The sequence below is a fragment of the Anomalospiza imberbis genome, chromosome 3 (assembly GCF_031753505.1).
Source record: "Anomalospiza imberbis isolate Cuckoo-Finch-1a 21T00152 chromosome 3, ASM3175350v1, whole genome shotgun sequence".
NCBI classification, from domain to species: domain Eukaryota; kingdom Metazoa; phylum Chordata; class Aves; order Passeriformes; family Viduidae; genus Anomalospiza; species Anomalospiza imberbis.
The window spans coordinates 22,127,550-22,144,307 of record NC_089683.1 but is presented as its reverse complement, the minus strand read 5'-3'; the positions used below and the strand labels follow the sequence as shown (position 1 = coordinate 22,144,307).

General features: G+C 34.6%; 1 protein-coding gene across 1 annotated transcript in view; it reads left to right on the top strand.

Annotated features, from left to right (window-relative positions):
• CSMD1 (CUB and Sushi multiple domains 1) overlaps positions 1-16,758 on the top strand; it is a 1,092,711-nt gene that overhangs the window by 1,028,684 nt on the left and 47,269 nt on the right. The window contains exons 52-54 of the mRNA XM_068183622.1: positions 1,394-1,567; positions 8,682-8,855; positions 12,136-12,309. Of these exons, the coding sequence (XP_068039723.1) occupies positions 1,394-1,567; positions 8,682-8,855; positions 12,136-12,309 (522 nt within the window). The remainder of the gene's footprint in view (positions 1-1,393; positions 1,568-8,681; positions 8,856-12,135; positions 12,310-16,758) is intronic.

The window sequence follows — 16,758 nt, the reverse complement described above, 5'->3', positions numbered from 1 at the left end:
ATGGTTCTTGCCCACCCTCTACAATTGCAAACAATTTATGTGAGTAGAAAATGGGATGATCCACATGAGATGCAGTTAACCAAAAGAAAAGTATTAGAAACACAAGGAGTTGCTGATTGAAGAGATATTAGTTAATTTATAGAAAGCTATATTGTTTTGCCCTCTACTAGAGGACTGATTAGGATTTAATTATAGCAAACTTCATCCCCCAAGAGATACTCAGTAATATTTCCATTGGACCTGGATCATTAAGATCCAGAAACACACTGCAGAGTATTTTTCTCGAGTCTACAGTTTACTTTCTCTGCAAAAAGAGTTTTATTTATATTTTTAACATAAATTTAATTAATATTCAGTATTAAAGTTAGAAATTATAATGTTAGACTAATCCCCAAATTACATGAATGTGACTTGATTGTAGTCAAAATGAGTCTTACTCATCTCTAGGCACATTATGTACATGAGAAACTATGATAATATATTTTCTGATTATGACTGAGTTAGTTAACGGCACGGTAGCTTGTACTTGATTTTATTCAAATTCTAACCAATTCCATGTTGTTTTCTATAGAGAACATTTTAAAATATGTAAGAGTAAGGCCTTGGGATTTCAAGTAGGAACTTTAGTTGTGATCAAGATGCTATTGAAAGTAAACATATGATTTATACAAATGTATAAATATAGTTGAACCTCTTGAAGACATTGGCCTGCATCTTAAATTACAACATATTGGTATACTCTTCTAGAAACAAAAGAAATGACAGAATAGTTTTAATTAAATTAGAGTTTGATACATTCTTGAAAGACAATTTTTCATGTGGTGTGCAATAGCTGTGGGTTGCAGCTACAGATGCTACAGATAGCTTCTCTGATAATTGGTCAAATCTAGTCTTTGGCAAAACCAGATGATTTATTGTTTTAGCAAGCAGACTATATGCTATATGCTTATGAATAATAGTGGGAAATAAGAAAAAAGACAGTTCATAACAATTCAGAGTACTAAATGTTAGAAATATTGTTAATACTTTTAACTGACACAACATTTAAAACAGCCAGGGAAAGTGTATTTGAGAAGTAGCCATGGATATGTATATATGGAATATAACCACAACCTTCTCAGGAATTCATGTAATTCCCTTGTTTGAGAACTACAAATATGCATTGGCTGCTGTCAAGATATGCAAGTATCCCAACGAATTTATAGTTTTAGAACATATGCTGCAATATCAAGCATAATTTTAAGCCCTTTCTATGGAATAAAACTCTTGTATTTATTCTTATTACATATACTTTTTAAGAAAACACAAGATGATGAGTTGTCTTCCAGTCAAAAAAATTATGAAAAGCATTTTCATATTTCAGGATGTTCTATTTCTTTTGTTTTTTTCCTAGTTATCTCCTGTGGTGGTCTTCCATCTCCACCAAATGGAAATAAGATTGGAACCTTAACAGTGTATGGAGCTACTGCAATATTCACTTGTAACACAGGATACACATTAGTTGGTTCTCATGTGAGAGAGTGCTTGGCAAATGGTCTCTGGAGTGGTGCTGAAACCCAATGCCTAGGTAAAAAACCCTATTTTTTTTTCTTTGTTTTGTTTTGTTTTGTCTTAAAAGTATCAAGAACTAGATTTCAGCTCTTGTCAAGCAACATTTTTGAATCAATGAGAAATAAAGGTACCTTAAATATGGAAATACCATGTCCTGAATATGATTTTGTGCTCTTCTATGAGCATATATCTTTTCATTAGACATAAAATTACCTTTTATGTTGTTGTAATGCTTTTCAAACCAGTATGATTATTGAGTGACTCAAATAATCACCCACATTCACAGCACTTTTCTTTGTGGAGCATGGTATGTGATGAAACTAAGCTTCAAGATAATCTTCAATTAGGACTATTCCTGATGCATTCCAACTATAATTGAGCGTTCAGCATATTGACCATTCGGTCAAGGGAAGCAGACAAGAGGCATTCAAATGTGAAACAAAACCAAGACTCTTTCAGACCCTGAGATTGATATCGTTTGTACGTGAATTCTCACCCCAACTCTTGCTCTCTTCAGATCCACTCATATTGGTTCTGCTAATATGCAGATGTTAGCTAAACTGCGAATACAGACATAAGGAAAATATTCTGTTTTTGAGTAACATTTGAGGCTCAGCAGTGGGTTTATTCTTGGTTGTGAACAGGATATTTATTTCTGGAATCTGCTATTTGCTTTGTATGCCCTTGTTTTGCAGATTTTCTTCTTGCCTTATAGTTGAACATACTCGTTTGGTCTCAGGAAAGGAGGAATTCTGCTTTCCTCTTCAGAGCTCAACCTCACATAAAAAGCATCTTTCTTCTCTAGTGCTTCACAATGTCATTTTAGCAGAACACATAGTGTTCCATGCTTATCTTTATATTCAGGTATACGTGGGAATGTCCAAGCACCTCTCCTGGGTGGTGGGGGAGTTTTACAGTGGATCTGCTGCAACACTGTAGGTCATGTGCAGTCCCCTGGTGAAAGGCCTCAGAAATGAGTCTGTGGACTATGGCCTCCCTGTGCTGGACCTAGACAGAGCTGATTTTTAGCACAGCTGCTGAGTTGGCTTTCCTCATGGATACATTCTTCTCCCCAGGCTTGTTAACTTCTTAGACCAGAGATAATTGGGCAATAGAACCACCTTTATCTTATCTCAAGCTCCTGTTGGGTGGCTTAACTTTGTGTCCATATTTCCAGGAATTTGCAGAGACTTATTCAGTAGGGGGGGAAGTTTGGTGACCACACATGAGCAGTGGCTTCTTTATACAGCTTGCCATAGTGGGCAAAGTCCTACAGTGATCTTAGCAATGTTTGAGCCATTAACCATTAACATCTCAATTTCTCACAGATACTAGGCTGCAGCAGAAAGAAAAATAAAGACAGAATATCATCAGAAAAAAATATAGCACAGAATCATGTAATTAGGATCACAATTAAAATTTTATAACCTTTTATTAAGTATTCCTGATGGACTCCTTCATTTTGCAGCAGGAATGCTTGTAGGTCAATTTTTTTGAATACAGTTTTGTAGTATGATGTCTCTTAAGACATGGAGTGGTCAGAAGTAGTGATCATTGTCTCAAAGAACTAACCTAACTTCTAAATGTCAGTTCAATATTAGTGACTTCCCAGCAAGATGCAGTTGTTTCTGGCAAATTTTATGAAAATGAAGAACACTCCCCTAGCTTGATATATTTTAACACCTGATTGTTCAATTTGAAATATGCTGTATTAAGAAAAATGTCATTTTGATGCAGGAAATAAGCATAGGATATAAGCATAAGCAGAGTACACCAATTACTACTGCTTTTGATATTTAGAGCAGGAAAGAAGTAAAAAAACTTTTTTTTTTAACCTAGGAAAACATTTGCACTGAAGTGCTGTTAGGGGAATGCTATGATTCAGCATTACTTTTTCACATGCATAAGTTCCACAGCGGAAGTGTACAGAAAGTTTGCATTTAAAAACACAGCAGCCATCTACTGGTGTCAGGTTATCCCTGGACTGAAGCTGACTGACTGACATTTAAATATGTTGGAACTGCAGCTGTGAAGATCCAACAGCCCAAAACTTGTACGCGTAAGAGTGTTTTCCACAACCCTTTCTTCTGTTCTGAACATGCAAACTCTATTGCAAATAAAAACAGCTATTATCCCTGTAGGTTCCTCCAGTGTGTTACACCACTCATTGCCAGGGTATTGCCTGACACTTGCATGTAATGAATTTGAGCATAAAGATATGTATTAGTTTTCATTCATTTTGAATAACCTGAAATACCACTTTGTAATCTGATTAATAATAACAACATTTAGTACTTATGTACTACTTTTCTATTTTGAAAGGCTATATGCAGGATAATTTGGCTGCCAACATATGCAAATTAAACAGTACACAAGTCTCAACAGATTCTGTTTGTATTATAAATTGCTCTTGCTCTTGAAAGACTGGAAAAGAGGTTTTTATTCTTTCTATTCTGACTATTGAGAAATAACGTTTACACTGAACATCCCAGAAGATTAGCTGTCTATGGTAGACATGAGTTTAGATTCAAATAGTGTAGAGATGGAGAAGAATTTTCAGTACATGTCTTACATATATATAGGTACATGTGTGTGTATATATATTACATATATAGAACAATACCACATTATTCTGAAAGTCAGTTTAGAAACAATACCTAGTGAAGCTTTTAACTCTTTGGGAAATAGTTAATAAGTTTATTAGCTCTCATATGTAGGAAAGGCTGTGTCTATATGCAGCTTGAATTTACTTTATATTAAGTCATCCTTTTCTTCTCCAGGAATACTTTGTTGCTGGATTTTTTCTAATTCCGTTTTTTACAAATCCCTATTGAAGTTGGTATAGATTACTATTATTTCCTTATAGCTAATAACTTTTTATTTTTTTTTCCAAATGATTATCTGCATTCTGCATTTTAAATAATTTTTACAGATCTATTCCCACTTGTAATGAACACAGGACCTCTTGCAGGAACTATTACTGTAGTAAAAGCATTGCTTGCTTTATGATACTTCCCAATTCTTTTTCTAAAACCTTAGATGGACTTTAGTTCCTATTTGATTGATTTCATTGTTGAATGAAGCCCTATGCTTCATGCATGGATCTACCTTACCAGACAAAAAAGATCACATTTAGAGCTGGCAGGTTAATCACTACTTAGTCCTTGCTATTTCAAAATCAGACAGGCTCCATAGTGCTAAAAATATTATACAGCTTTGAGTGTGAAAGTCTAAATTTGAGTTACCCCATGCATGCTGCAGAAAGTTTTATTTCTGCTACTAGGCCCCTTCCTATCTTACTTTTTTTCACATAAGGTAGATTAATACCATGTTCTTCAGACACTTAGTTTAGATGCAATTAAGAATACAATCCAAGGTCAATGGAACTATGTAGGCTCCTCCAGAGAGCAATTAAGGAAAGGTAAATTCTTACATTTTAAAGCTAGATTATGTGAATACTGCTAATTGAATATTACTAAATTTCAAGGACAAAATGCCTCAAATTTATTTCAGAAGTGCCTTTAAGACTTACCTGAAGCCTGTGAAAATCAGAAGGCAAACAGGTAGGGAGCTCTGAATGACTCTTTCCATTTCAAAGGAATTATAATGAGTTAGAGATGTTTTTTTATCTACACTGTACCTACATGAATATAATTCAAGACAGCTATAGATGAAAATAGATATCACTTGATGTTACCAAATAATATGTGTAGAATTAATTTATGATTTCAGGTTAAATGGGTACACTAATTTCTTTATCTTAGGAAAGGGTTTGTCAATTCTTTATTATTTTTCTCTAAAGAAAGCTAAAACCAGGGGCGGTACTTAATGAGTCTAAGGCTCAATTTATGAACTAAGTCTTCAGTTTGTTAACATTGCATGTATTTTTTTAATAAGTTATACAAGCATAAATATGAATTTGTATGCAAGTTTTCTTTCCGTTTCACTCACTTGCTCACATCGTTAATAATATGTCTCTTTCCCTTTTTTCCTTCCAAGAATATCTTCAACTATAAGTCACAAAACCTATGTGTTTTTATGCATGCTTTGTGTGTATGGCTGACCATAGGTTCATACAGGGCACAGGGCAAATTGGAAGCATTTAAATTTTCCTTACTTCATCTGCAAAATCAGTGGCACTTAATTGTAGATCAGTGTGTTTTCCTGAAAATACATTTTCCCTGTGTCTTTATGCCTTTCAGGTGCAAAACTACATATAAACAAGTCAATGAGATATTTAAAATCTAAATATAATCTACTCCATTCCATCTTTTAATTATATCATATATATAATGCCTTAGATTTATCAGTATGAAAATATGCTGCTGCGGACAATGGTTCTATAAAAATATCTACTCCATTAATTGATAACTCATAGGTAAATTGCAGTATAATATTATTAGATTGGCTTATATTTGAAATTCTTACTAAAATAAAATAGAATTATTTGTATCTTGCTTTCCAGGTGTTTTAGAATAAAACTGCTGAACCAACCTTCACGCATGTGAACAATTTGCTAAATTCTTGAGGGCATATTTTACTAAAAAAATCCCCTCACAGCCTTCTTAATTTTCTTTAATTTTAGTTGATGAGAAAATTACATACATTTTGTGTCATTGCAGTGCTCTTTCAGTTCTTGATATGTTGGAATAATTAATTTAAATGAGTCAAAATTACCTGAAAAAATCATTAAATACAGTAGGTTGAATGATCAGTAAATTAAATTACTCACATAGTAAGTCCAGCAACTTGTTAAATCCCCATTTAAGAGAAATGCATAATGTTTTTCTTTATGCCAGGTGGCACATTTCATCTATCTTTCTTCTTGAAATCCCCTGTGGTCTTGTGTTTGTCTTCTGTGCAGCTACTGCTTTTCAATTCTTTACTATTTAATGCTAGAAAAATGAAAAAAACCCAAATGTATTTCTTTCTATTTTACCTCATTCCCTAGAAAAAAAAAAAAAATAGGGAGAAAATATTAGGAACTAATTTCTAGGCATAGAGAAAATAAGAAAATAATTGGTAACAGGCAGGATGGAAGAATCAAAAGCAAACTTTGAAAACCTACAGCCTTTTCCAGTGACTGTCTCATGAGATGTAGATTTCAGTAGAAGATTCTTTTCACTTTATGATTTAGCAAAACTTTTGAAACAGTCTCCCCTTGTATCCTTGTAGCCAAATTGAGAAGACAGGGACTGGATGGGGGGACTGCAAAATGGATGGAAAACTAATTGAGTCAGCAAATGCTAGGGGTATAATTTCTTGATTTCAAGTGTGACTAGGAGCCAGTGGATACTGAGGATGAATACAAGGTCCCGCACTATCCAGCCCCTGTCTTTCACTGGATAACAAATTGGGATGCAGCTGCAGCAAGTTTGAAGGTGACACAAAATGATGGGAGAAGACTTGATCTGTGGATTCTAGTACTGCTAGATAAGAGGGACCTTTAGAATCTGGAGGAATAGGCCAAGAGGAAGCTCATAAAGTTCAGGAAAGACAAATACAGAATCCTGCACTTTGCCTTGAATAATGCCATTTGTGAGTACTCTTGGAACTGACTGGGTAAAAACAAGCTTTACAGAAAGCACCCAGGTGACTGAGTGGAGAGGCTGACTAAGAGTTAAAAGTGTGGCCTTGCAGTAAAAATATCAGACTGGAGTGTATGAGCACCACTGTAGTCACCAGGTCATGGTTATTATTTCCTCTTCAGCACTCATGTGGAAAATTGTGAGTAGTTTTTGTGTCCTCCACCATACAAGAGAGATATTGCAAAAGGAAGCAAGTTCAGGGGAAAGACCCATTAAGGGGCCAGGGGCTGGATTATCTTTTAGACAAGGAGAGGCTGAGTGAGGCTGGAGGAGAGAGAAGGGTAAAAGGGATCATATTACTAATTTGGACTGAGAACAATAAGATAAATTATTCCATGACACATTTCAAGGAGAAAAATATGCTTTCAGTGTCCTCTGTTGCCATATTCTGTGTTATAAGGGGAAAAGTAGCTGTGTAATTAGTGAAAATTTTGCATTCATACTTTCTTCCTCAAATTTGCAGAATAATACCACAATGTCTTCCTAGAGGCATCAGCAATCCTACAATTAGGATTCTTATAATAGTCCTGTGTGTATGGAAAACCTAATCAAATGGTGTGATTTAGCCTTCTTGTGTTTTAGAGGAGCCATTAGGTGTGAATGAAATATAATGTCTAGCATAATAAAGGGGCTTTATTAGAAAGATTGAATCCCAAAGAAAAGTTACAAACAAGTTGCTGTTGATGGATGCAGCCTGCATGAAACAGAAGCGATCACACACACACAACGCATTGTAGCTTCAGTCTTGAGCCTTAGATCCCAGTCCTGACCTCTCAAAATGAGGATTTAGCACATGTTTCAGATGAAATTACTGCAGTTGTATGTAATCATTGTCACCACAAAAAAAAAAAAAAAAAAAAAAAAGAAAACAAACTTTTTTCTACTCCTTAATCAGTAAAGAGAAATAGTTTTTTGCTCAGCAACTGTGTTTTCAAACAGAATGAAGAATCCAGAATGAATTAAATCATTACTTGGCTTTTTCACTGCCAAGACTGCTATTATCCTGGAATAATGGATTCTGTAATATTTTAACAATATTTAACAATATTTAACAAAATGTTTAATATTGAATCAAGAAGGAAATAGTGCAGGCAGACATTCCTTCCTGTTCATGCCTTCTATCTGGAAAATGCTTATAAATTCGTATTCATGTCAAAATTATAGTAAGCCCTTCTTTATATTGCTTGGCAATTTGGTCAGTACCAACAAAAATACCCTACTTCTATTTTTTATTATGATGACGTGCCTTAGTAATGTTGCCTTTTTCCCCACAGACATGTGAGGTCTTTAACTCTCAAACCTGTACTATTATTTCATCATAGAATTCTCATTTCTCTAATTCATGATTTTCTCCTTCAAAGAAGTAGATGAAATAAAATCTCTAGGTTTTATACTTGAGAACTTGTTCTGCACAGTGCAGTAGTTGACTCTAAATATATTGTTTATTGAAAGGAAAATTGAAATGTTAGGGGTTTTTTTCTTGTAAATTTTAGCAAGTCTTACCAAAATACACATTTTTGATGGGTTGTTCTTTTATTGTAGCTGGTCACTGTGGCTCACCAGACCCAATTGTAAATGGTCATATTAGTGGAGATGGTTTCAGTTATCGTGACACTGTAGTCTACCAGTGTAATCCTGGCTTTCGCCTTGTTGGTACATCTGTCCGAATTTGTCTACAGGACCACAAGTGGTCTGGACAAACTCCTGTTTGTGTCCGTAAGTACAATTAATTTTTCATTGAATTGTTGCTACTATTTTAAACGTATTTGAATATTAACAGTGGATTGGATGTTCAAAGGTGTTTGGGCTCAGATCAGATATTTATTGGACCTGTTGCCAGTTAAAAGGTTTGTTATGATCCAGTTTCTAACCTAGCACAGGCTTGTTCATATTTTCAGTAATTCCTGATTACAGTTGTTTCAGAAATAGCATGGCATAGACACTGAAGAGGTTTGAATAGCAGGCTGCAACTGTGTACTATCACTTTCTCTTTGTAGAGGCATAGTTGCTATGTCAGGTATGGGCTTGCTGAACCTCTCCCCTATTTTTTCACCAAGAGTAAAAAATTCCTTTGTATGTTTTCATTGCTTGGAGGATAAAGCTGGGCTAGTGTTCATCTGTACATTTCTGATGATGATTGCTTGTTTTTTCACATTGGCCTCCAGTTGCCTTACCAATGCAAGCTAAGGTGTGGCATTGAATTATGCTACATCTGTTAGAAAATACGTTAACTTTTTAATAGCCTTTAATATTTTCTCAATTCACCTGTTTTTGAAAATCCCAAAATTAAGTGCTAGAATTGTGGGGTGTTTCCTTCTCTAGCTTCTTCTTCATTTGTGTGGCAGATTATCTGACATTTTCTGAACCATGAGCCATTTAATCAAAGTCCAACTTATCTTTTTTTTTTTTTACTACTTTATTATGTAGTTGATTTTATTTCCTTTTAATTTCAGTTTTATTAAAGACCCCCATTTTTAAATATATGTTTTATTTTGAATTAAGAATTTATATAAACTATTTCAGTGATGCATTTTTGAGATGTCTGCAATTCAGACATAACTTTTATCTACACAGAGTCACCGAGATGGTCAGCTTCTCTGTTCAATATATATTAGGTGTCTAAATGTTCAGTATTTTCTTTCTTAGGGTAAAATGAAACTTTTTACATGTATCGAGTGGCAGCAAATATCTGCCAAGTGTTATTGCCCTTTTAAAATCCTATTTATATCTTCAAGGGATTTATATTCATTAAAGGAGTCACAACTAGCATTGTTACTATTAGTGCATTCATTTGACTGTACAGTGAATAAAATTCACTCAAAAGAAAGGGGCAAAGCTGGGGGGGCATGGGAGGGGCAGCAGGCTGCTTCTTCTTAAATTTTTGTTATCATTACTGTTATGAGAAGAGCTGGCATCAGTTTCTGTTTTTAGAGTTTGCCAAATGCTTTCCATTACAACATGGTTTTCTTTTGCTTAGAACACTGCCAGACTAAAAAGCCATGCAAGATGATTTGGTTTATGTCAGCATCCAAACTTCAGAGGCTTTTCCTCCTTTGATTAATTTATTTAAGAAATTCCCATACAAATGAGACTCTTATTTCTGAGATGTAAAGTGAAAACATACTGTTCACCAATGCTAGAAATGTGTTCTACTTAAATATTTTTCTGACTGAGCATTGTGGAGCCTGAACTAGAAATATGGCTGTGGTGGGTTGACCTTGGCTGGATGCCAGGTGGCCACCAAGCTACTCTCAGTCCCTTCCTCACAAAGGCAGGGGAGAAAAATAAGATTGCAGCTTACTAAAAGAAAAGGGAATGGTTTCATCTGCAAGCAAAGAAAATAAAGATTTTCATTTTCTACTTCCCATGAACAAGCTATGTCTGGCTGCTTCCCAAGAAAAAGAGCATCAGCTTGTGTAACAGTTGCTCCAAAACATGCTTGTAAATAATGGATGATACCTCCCCTCCTTCCCTGCTGCCACCCTGCCTTGCCCCTTCCTCCTCCTTCCTTCTAGCTTTTATATCTGAGAAAACATCATATGGTATGGAAAATCCTTTTGGTCGGCTAACCTGATTATATCCCATTGAGAGGTTGTGACACTCCCAGCCTACTAGTGGGAAGGTGGAATGTTGGGGAGATAGCAGTGATGTTGTGCAGTGCTGCTCAGCAGCAGCAAAACAGTGGGGTGTTATCAAGATCTTTATAGCTAATGATAGAAAGCACAGCACTGTAAGACATCCATCTCAGGTAGATCCAATATAATGGCAGAGATATTACAAAGACATGAGGGGCTGTGCCCCTGAAAATTTGCCCCACAGTGGTCTTTATTTTGTGAGATTTTTTACAGGAGATCACGTCTTTTTATAATTTTAATTTACTTTGAAAGGGTTTTTAGATTTGTAAAGTACCAGGAATTTTACTCTTAAAAAATAATACCTAAAGAAGCACTTGTAGTTCTCCACCCAGGACTACTTAAGATTCTTAGTTTCATAAGAATCTTAAGATCCTTAAGTCAGCCTCCTTCATCTTGCAAAATTTGTGACACAGAGGTCTTTCCCTATCTCTTTACTGGATAACCAGTTGGACCACACTTTAGACAAGTATTTTCTGAAAGGTCTTTCCACTTGCTGCTTATTGCAGCAAGGAAATAAGATTTCTTCTTAGTTCCTTGTGAGTAGCAGCACAACAGGATCAAAAGAACAAATAAACCTGTGTATAGGTTATTTATTTGAGTACGATAAACATCACTAGCACAGAGTTAAAAGTTCTGTGTTAGTGCGTATGTGTGTATGTACATTCTGATTTTACATTGTTAGTATCTATGCTTTTATATCTTTTTCTATAATATTTTAATATCTCGTCGCATGGAAAATTAGAGCTTGGCCATAATAAGCTAATTTTATAAGTTCTGTTTTAGCAAAATCAACACACATAAGATATAATGGGAAAAATTTACTCCCAAAAATTATTTCTTTATAGTCATAAGAAAATCAGATTAAAAGAATCACTACTTCAGCAAAGCAATACAAGATCTTTGAAACTGTAATGCTTCATAACTCCAGAATGTTCTGAAATAGTGCATCAAATTAAGTTTGGCTCTACTACATGTTTAAGCTTGCTGGGAGAAAATTATTTCCTTTATTTGTATTAGGAATTTTTAAATGCATTTTTAAAGGTCTAATAAATATCAGAAGTGTGTGAAAATGCATATATTTATACTTGTTACAACTTTCAACATAAGGTAAAAAGCAGGTTCTAGGAGTTTTATTGAAAAAATAAGGTTTTTCTACTGGCAGTTAAAAATTCTCAATAAATATATCCTATTCTTTTTCTCATATGTCTTGTATAAATGCCAAAGACAAATTCAGAAGGGGGAAAAAAAAAGAAAAAAAGAAAGTCAAAAACCAAAATGCCAAAGGAGCTCCAACCTGCAAGGGGTTCCATGGATCAGTACCTATCACTTTGATGCTAACCTGCCTATTTGTATTCTAACAGCAATCACATGTGGACATCCTGGGAATCCAGCTCATGGAATGACTAATGGCAGTGAGTTCAATCTAAATGATGTGGTGAATTTTACCTGCAACACTGGATACTTACTTCAGGGTGCTTCTCGAGCACAGTGTCGAAGCAATGGGCAGTGGAGTAGCCCTTTACCCAACTGCCGAGGTAAGAGTTTTACCCTGCCTCAAAATACTGGGATATAACTCACGAGCCTGTCCTTTAGGAACTTAATCTCATCTTTATTTCAGTTTATGCATTTTTATATTGGAGATTGTTGTTACAGCTGAGTGTTGGGGAAGCCTAGACTTTTCAGTACTTTTACCTCAAAGTTCTCAGACTGCAATCACCAGCATTTAGTTTATAGACATACAAAGTGAACTTTGTACCACAAAAGTTATATTACGTCAATAAATCCTGGTTTCCTGTCTAGCCTGAATTAGGTGCATTTTAATACAGTTTTCATAAATGGTCATTATGAAATTGAATATTTATATATCAAAACATTATTAATTCTCTCTTTTCTTAGCAGAACCTGACAGATGTGAAACCTGATTTTTTTTACCCCACAAAAAAAAAAAAAGGGTGATAAAGTAAGATTTAATTTTGCTTGGTTTTTCTGTGAAGACATCTGAGTTTGATTCCTAGTGTGCTATGGGTAAAGTGGACGTGTTTGAGAGATGAGAATGAAGCAAAGGTTTGTGTTATAATAAAATCTGTATCAAATGTACATATTAGGAAAGGACAAAGAAAAATCTTTTTAAAACACAATCTACAATTCTCAGATTGAATTCTTTATCCAGATCCCAGTAGTGTAATTAAGATTAAAACTTTTAACTTAAAGAAGTTAACCTTTTTTTACTCCTTCCATTTTTGACCAATGTTTTTATTTATTTTCTTTTGTTTTTGGCTATTGTTGCAGAATATGGAACTAACATCTCATCTTTGGTCTGTTCCACCAATATCTTGATCAGACACCTAAAATCTGTTCACTAGTTTAGTGTTTTTATGTTATATGCCTCCAAAATAACTTCTAATGGTATAGTACATGCTTTCTCAATCCATTAAGATACTGATATTTAATATTGTGAAAAATTTTATTTTGAATCACTGAGGCAGACTGAGTATCTTCTGACCTATCATAGATGCAAACTGACAAAGAAGTGAAAGCAGGACATGAGGTAAATCATGTAAGATATACTGAAAGATGTCAAGGGCCTGGGGAAAACTTTCTGAGATACTTTATATCCTTCAGTGCCCTTTTTGTGAAGGTTCTGGAAGGAAATGTATTTTAATGGTTCTAATTTACAAATTTTGTTCCAGGTCATATTCAAAGCTGGAATTATCTGGGTTCATTTATAAATGTTAATAACAGTGCTAATTTCCAAATATGTAAACCAGAAACAAATTAAAAAATGCTTAGTGTCTGGAAAGAATCTGATGGCTGTGTCTTATATAGAACATGCAAAGAAATAGAACACAAAAATTTCTCCATAAATTCAGTGGTTACTAAGCTTTTCTTGATTATTTTCTTTCCCTAGAAAAATATTAGAATAGTGTAAGTACTATTTTTTTGTTCTTTGTATCTTGTCTTTTATGGGCTAAAGAAAATTGCAGGCAGCAAAGTCATTCTAAGGATACAACACTGGGATTAAAGCTCATGTAATAAGAATTTAACTTCAGCTATTGTGCTTTTATTATCTCCACCTGTTAGTTTATTAAAAATATTATTGTACTACAACTGTTGTTTCTAAGAATAATAATTATCTTAGGTGATTAGCTCATCGTAATGTTTCAGAGGTAGGTGATGCTAATTCAGGCTTAGTGTGTGTGGAATTAGATGTTTCATTCGCATTAAAACAATAAAGAGATGGCAATTCTCTCAGTCACTACCCTCAGAATTTATTCAAGTGAGTTAACTAACAGAGCAATGTAATTATTGGAACAAAGAAACAAGAATTAGTAAACTGTTCCTATTTAGGCTCATGGGTTTCTTTCCCTTTTATACTGTTTTCTTTTGCTAGACCTAAGTGTACAAACTCATCTGTCTCATCTGTGAGGCAGTTAAGTAAGGTTTTATTTGTTGGAAACACATACTTTTTCACTTATACTGTAGATGCAATCACAATCTGCTCTGTTTGACTGCCAGAGGAAGAGATAGAACATCTTTACGGAAGATCAATGCCATTTATGAGCTGAGTTACTCAGCTATTTACATTGAACACCATTACATTTATTAAAAGCAAAACAAATCTAAATGAAAGCAAGGAAAAACAATGCAACGACTGAGAAGATTTTTTAAAAAAAAAGAACATAAGAATTAGGATGCTTACAGTTACTACAACGCTATTTCACTTGTGTCTACTGTCTACTTTTGTTGCCCTTTTAAAATTTATTCAAAGGAATTTGAGTTTGATCCAGGCCAATTTATGGTCTGAAATCTTGTTTAGGGAGATTGGTTTTCTGAAAGGAGTATTATAGATGCAATTCTGCCAAGATCCGTTCACTTAAGAATAGTAAACTCCTACCAGAATGGAGTGGCCCAGAGTTCTCTTGGCTTAGTGTCTACAGTTATGTCTATTCTCATACAGGTGGTGAGAAGCTGGACTTTTGCCATTCACTCAGTATTTCTTCACATGATTCTTCTCTTCACTTAGTATTTCTTTCTCTATAACAACATATATTTTTAGGTGACTGTCTTGTATGTCCTCCATCATTAACCGCAAGGATTCACCTAATTTGGTCACCTGCTCCATGCACCCTGCTAAAATCCAGCACACCTTGCTGCTAATCGTAACACTGTCGCTGTTCACCTCTGTGACTGAGTTTAACAGATTTAAAGAATTTGAAAAATTTGTCATGAAGTTTGCAATTTGTCTAAGAAACCTCTCTTCATGGAGAGTAATATACTGTCTAAAGTAACAATAGCTGTTGTAAATGTATTTGTGCACCAGAAGATATTTAGTTTTACTGTAAAGGGAATATTCAATATCCACTTCAGCTAAAGCATATCAGTGTGAGAGTAGTTTCTATACCATTCTCCTAGTACATGCATCTCTGATCTAGAAAAGTGGGGGACTCTTCTTTCAATTATATGAAAATTTAAAGTGCTATAATATAATTGCCTTGATAATTGGTATTTCTGATTTAAGGTTAGGGTGGTGGGTTAACCTTGCAGTTGGTATGTAGCAGTTTCTCTCTGCTGTTCCTGCTCACTTCTCGGCATGTGTTCTCCACAGGCTGCAGAGAGTATCTACTCCCTCATGCACTGCCTTCTCCTCTAAACTCACTGTTCCCTTTTTTACTTCTCACTGTTGTGTATGTGTGTGGCCTTCTGTCTCTGGTGTATTCTGCCCTTTCCTAAATATATCTTCAGAGAAAAAAACTTTTCTCATGGCTCACCTCTGACTTGAAGAGAGACTGAGAGTTGGGGCTGTTCAGCTTAGGGGAGAGAAGGTTCAGGGGAACTTTGCTTATCATCTATACTTATCTAAGGGACAGTCTAAAAAAAGAGGGCCAGACTTCTTAGTGGTGCTCACTGAAAGTACATGATGCAAAGAGTGCAAAATCAAATATAAGAAAAAGCTTTTTAAATGTGAGGGTGATAAAACACCTGAATAAATTTCCCACAGACATTGTGGATTTTCCATTCTTACAGTTATTCAAAACCTAACTGGTCAAAGCCCCAGGCAAACTGTTTAGTTGTCACTTCCCTGTTCAATTATTATTGTATACAGATTATGACTAAAGAATATATACAAGAATATATATATTCTTAATATATTTACTAAAGAATATATATATGCACTAACATTCCTATGTCAAATTTGGTCTTAATGAATTGATTAGAACTTACTTAAAGCAAGCAACAGCACTTTTTCTGGCATAAGCCTTTATTTATTTATTTATTTGTTGTCTTTTGCCTAATGTGTGAAAAACATTTGTTTTAAAGTTCATTGCTAACAATGAATTATGAATTTGTTTACAAAGAAAGTAAATCTTCCAGCTCTTTAAATATTCTTCTGGGAAAGTATTGATTCCTGGCAAACCTGTATCATTTAATTCAACAGAGATTTTACACATGACCTTTCTTTTAAACGTCGGCTGAGTTCACCTGAGTCAATAATGAAGTTGGCTTCATTTGGCCAAGACTGTACAGCAAGTGCTACAAATTAAAGATTGCTGCTTGAAGCTATTGTAGAAGTTTATTTTATTTTATTTTATTTTGAAACTGAGCTGTTATATATGCATAGAAAACCTTTATATTTTTGGAAAATAAAGTGGGGAACATCTTAGGCACCCTTTTGCAATGATACATTGTTTCTGTCTGTTCTGTCAATAGCAGGTTAACTATTAAGTTTAGTAATCACTGACAGGAACTTTAGTAAGGAAGTTAAATGGGAGGTTTTGGCTTAGAAAAAAGTAATGTGCACAAAAGATCACATTTGCTATTAAAGAGGTGTATGATAATAACTTGTATGAAAAAAAGGATTTTAATATGTTTGTATATCCTAAATGCACTCCAAGCACTGAATTGTTTTGCAATGATATTTCCCCCTACTCCAGAATGCTTTTGTGTCTGTTCTGGTTAACTGTTTTGACTAAGCAAGTAAAAAC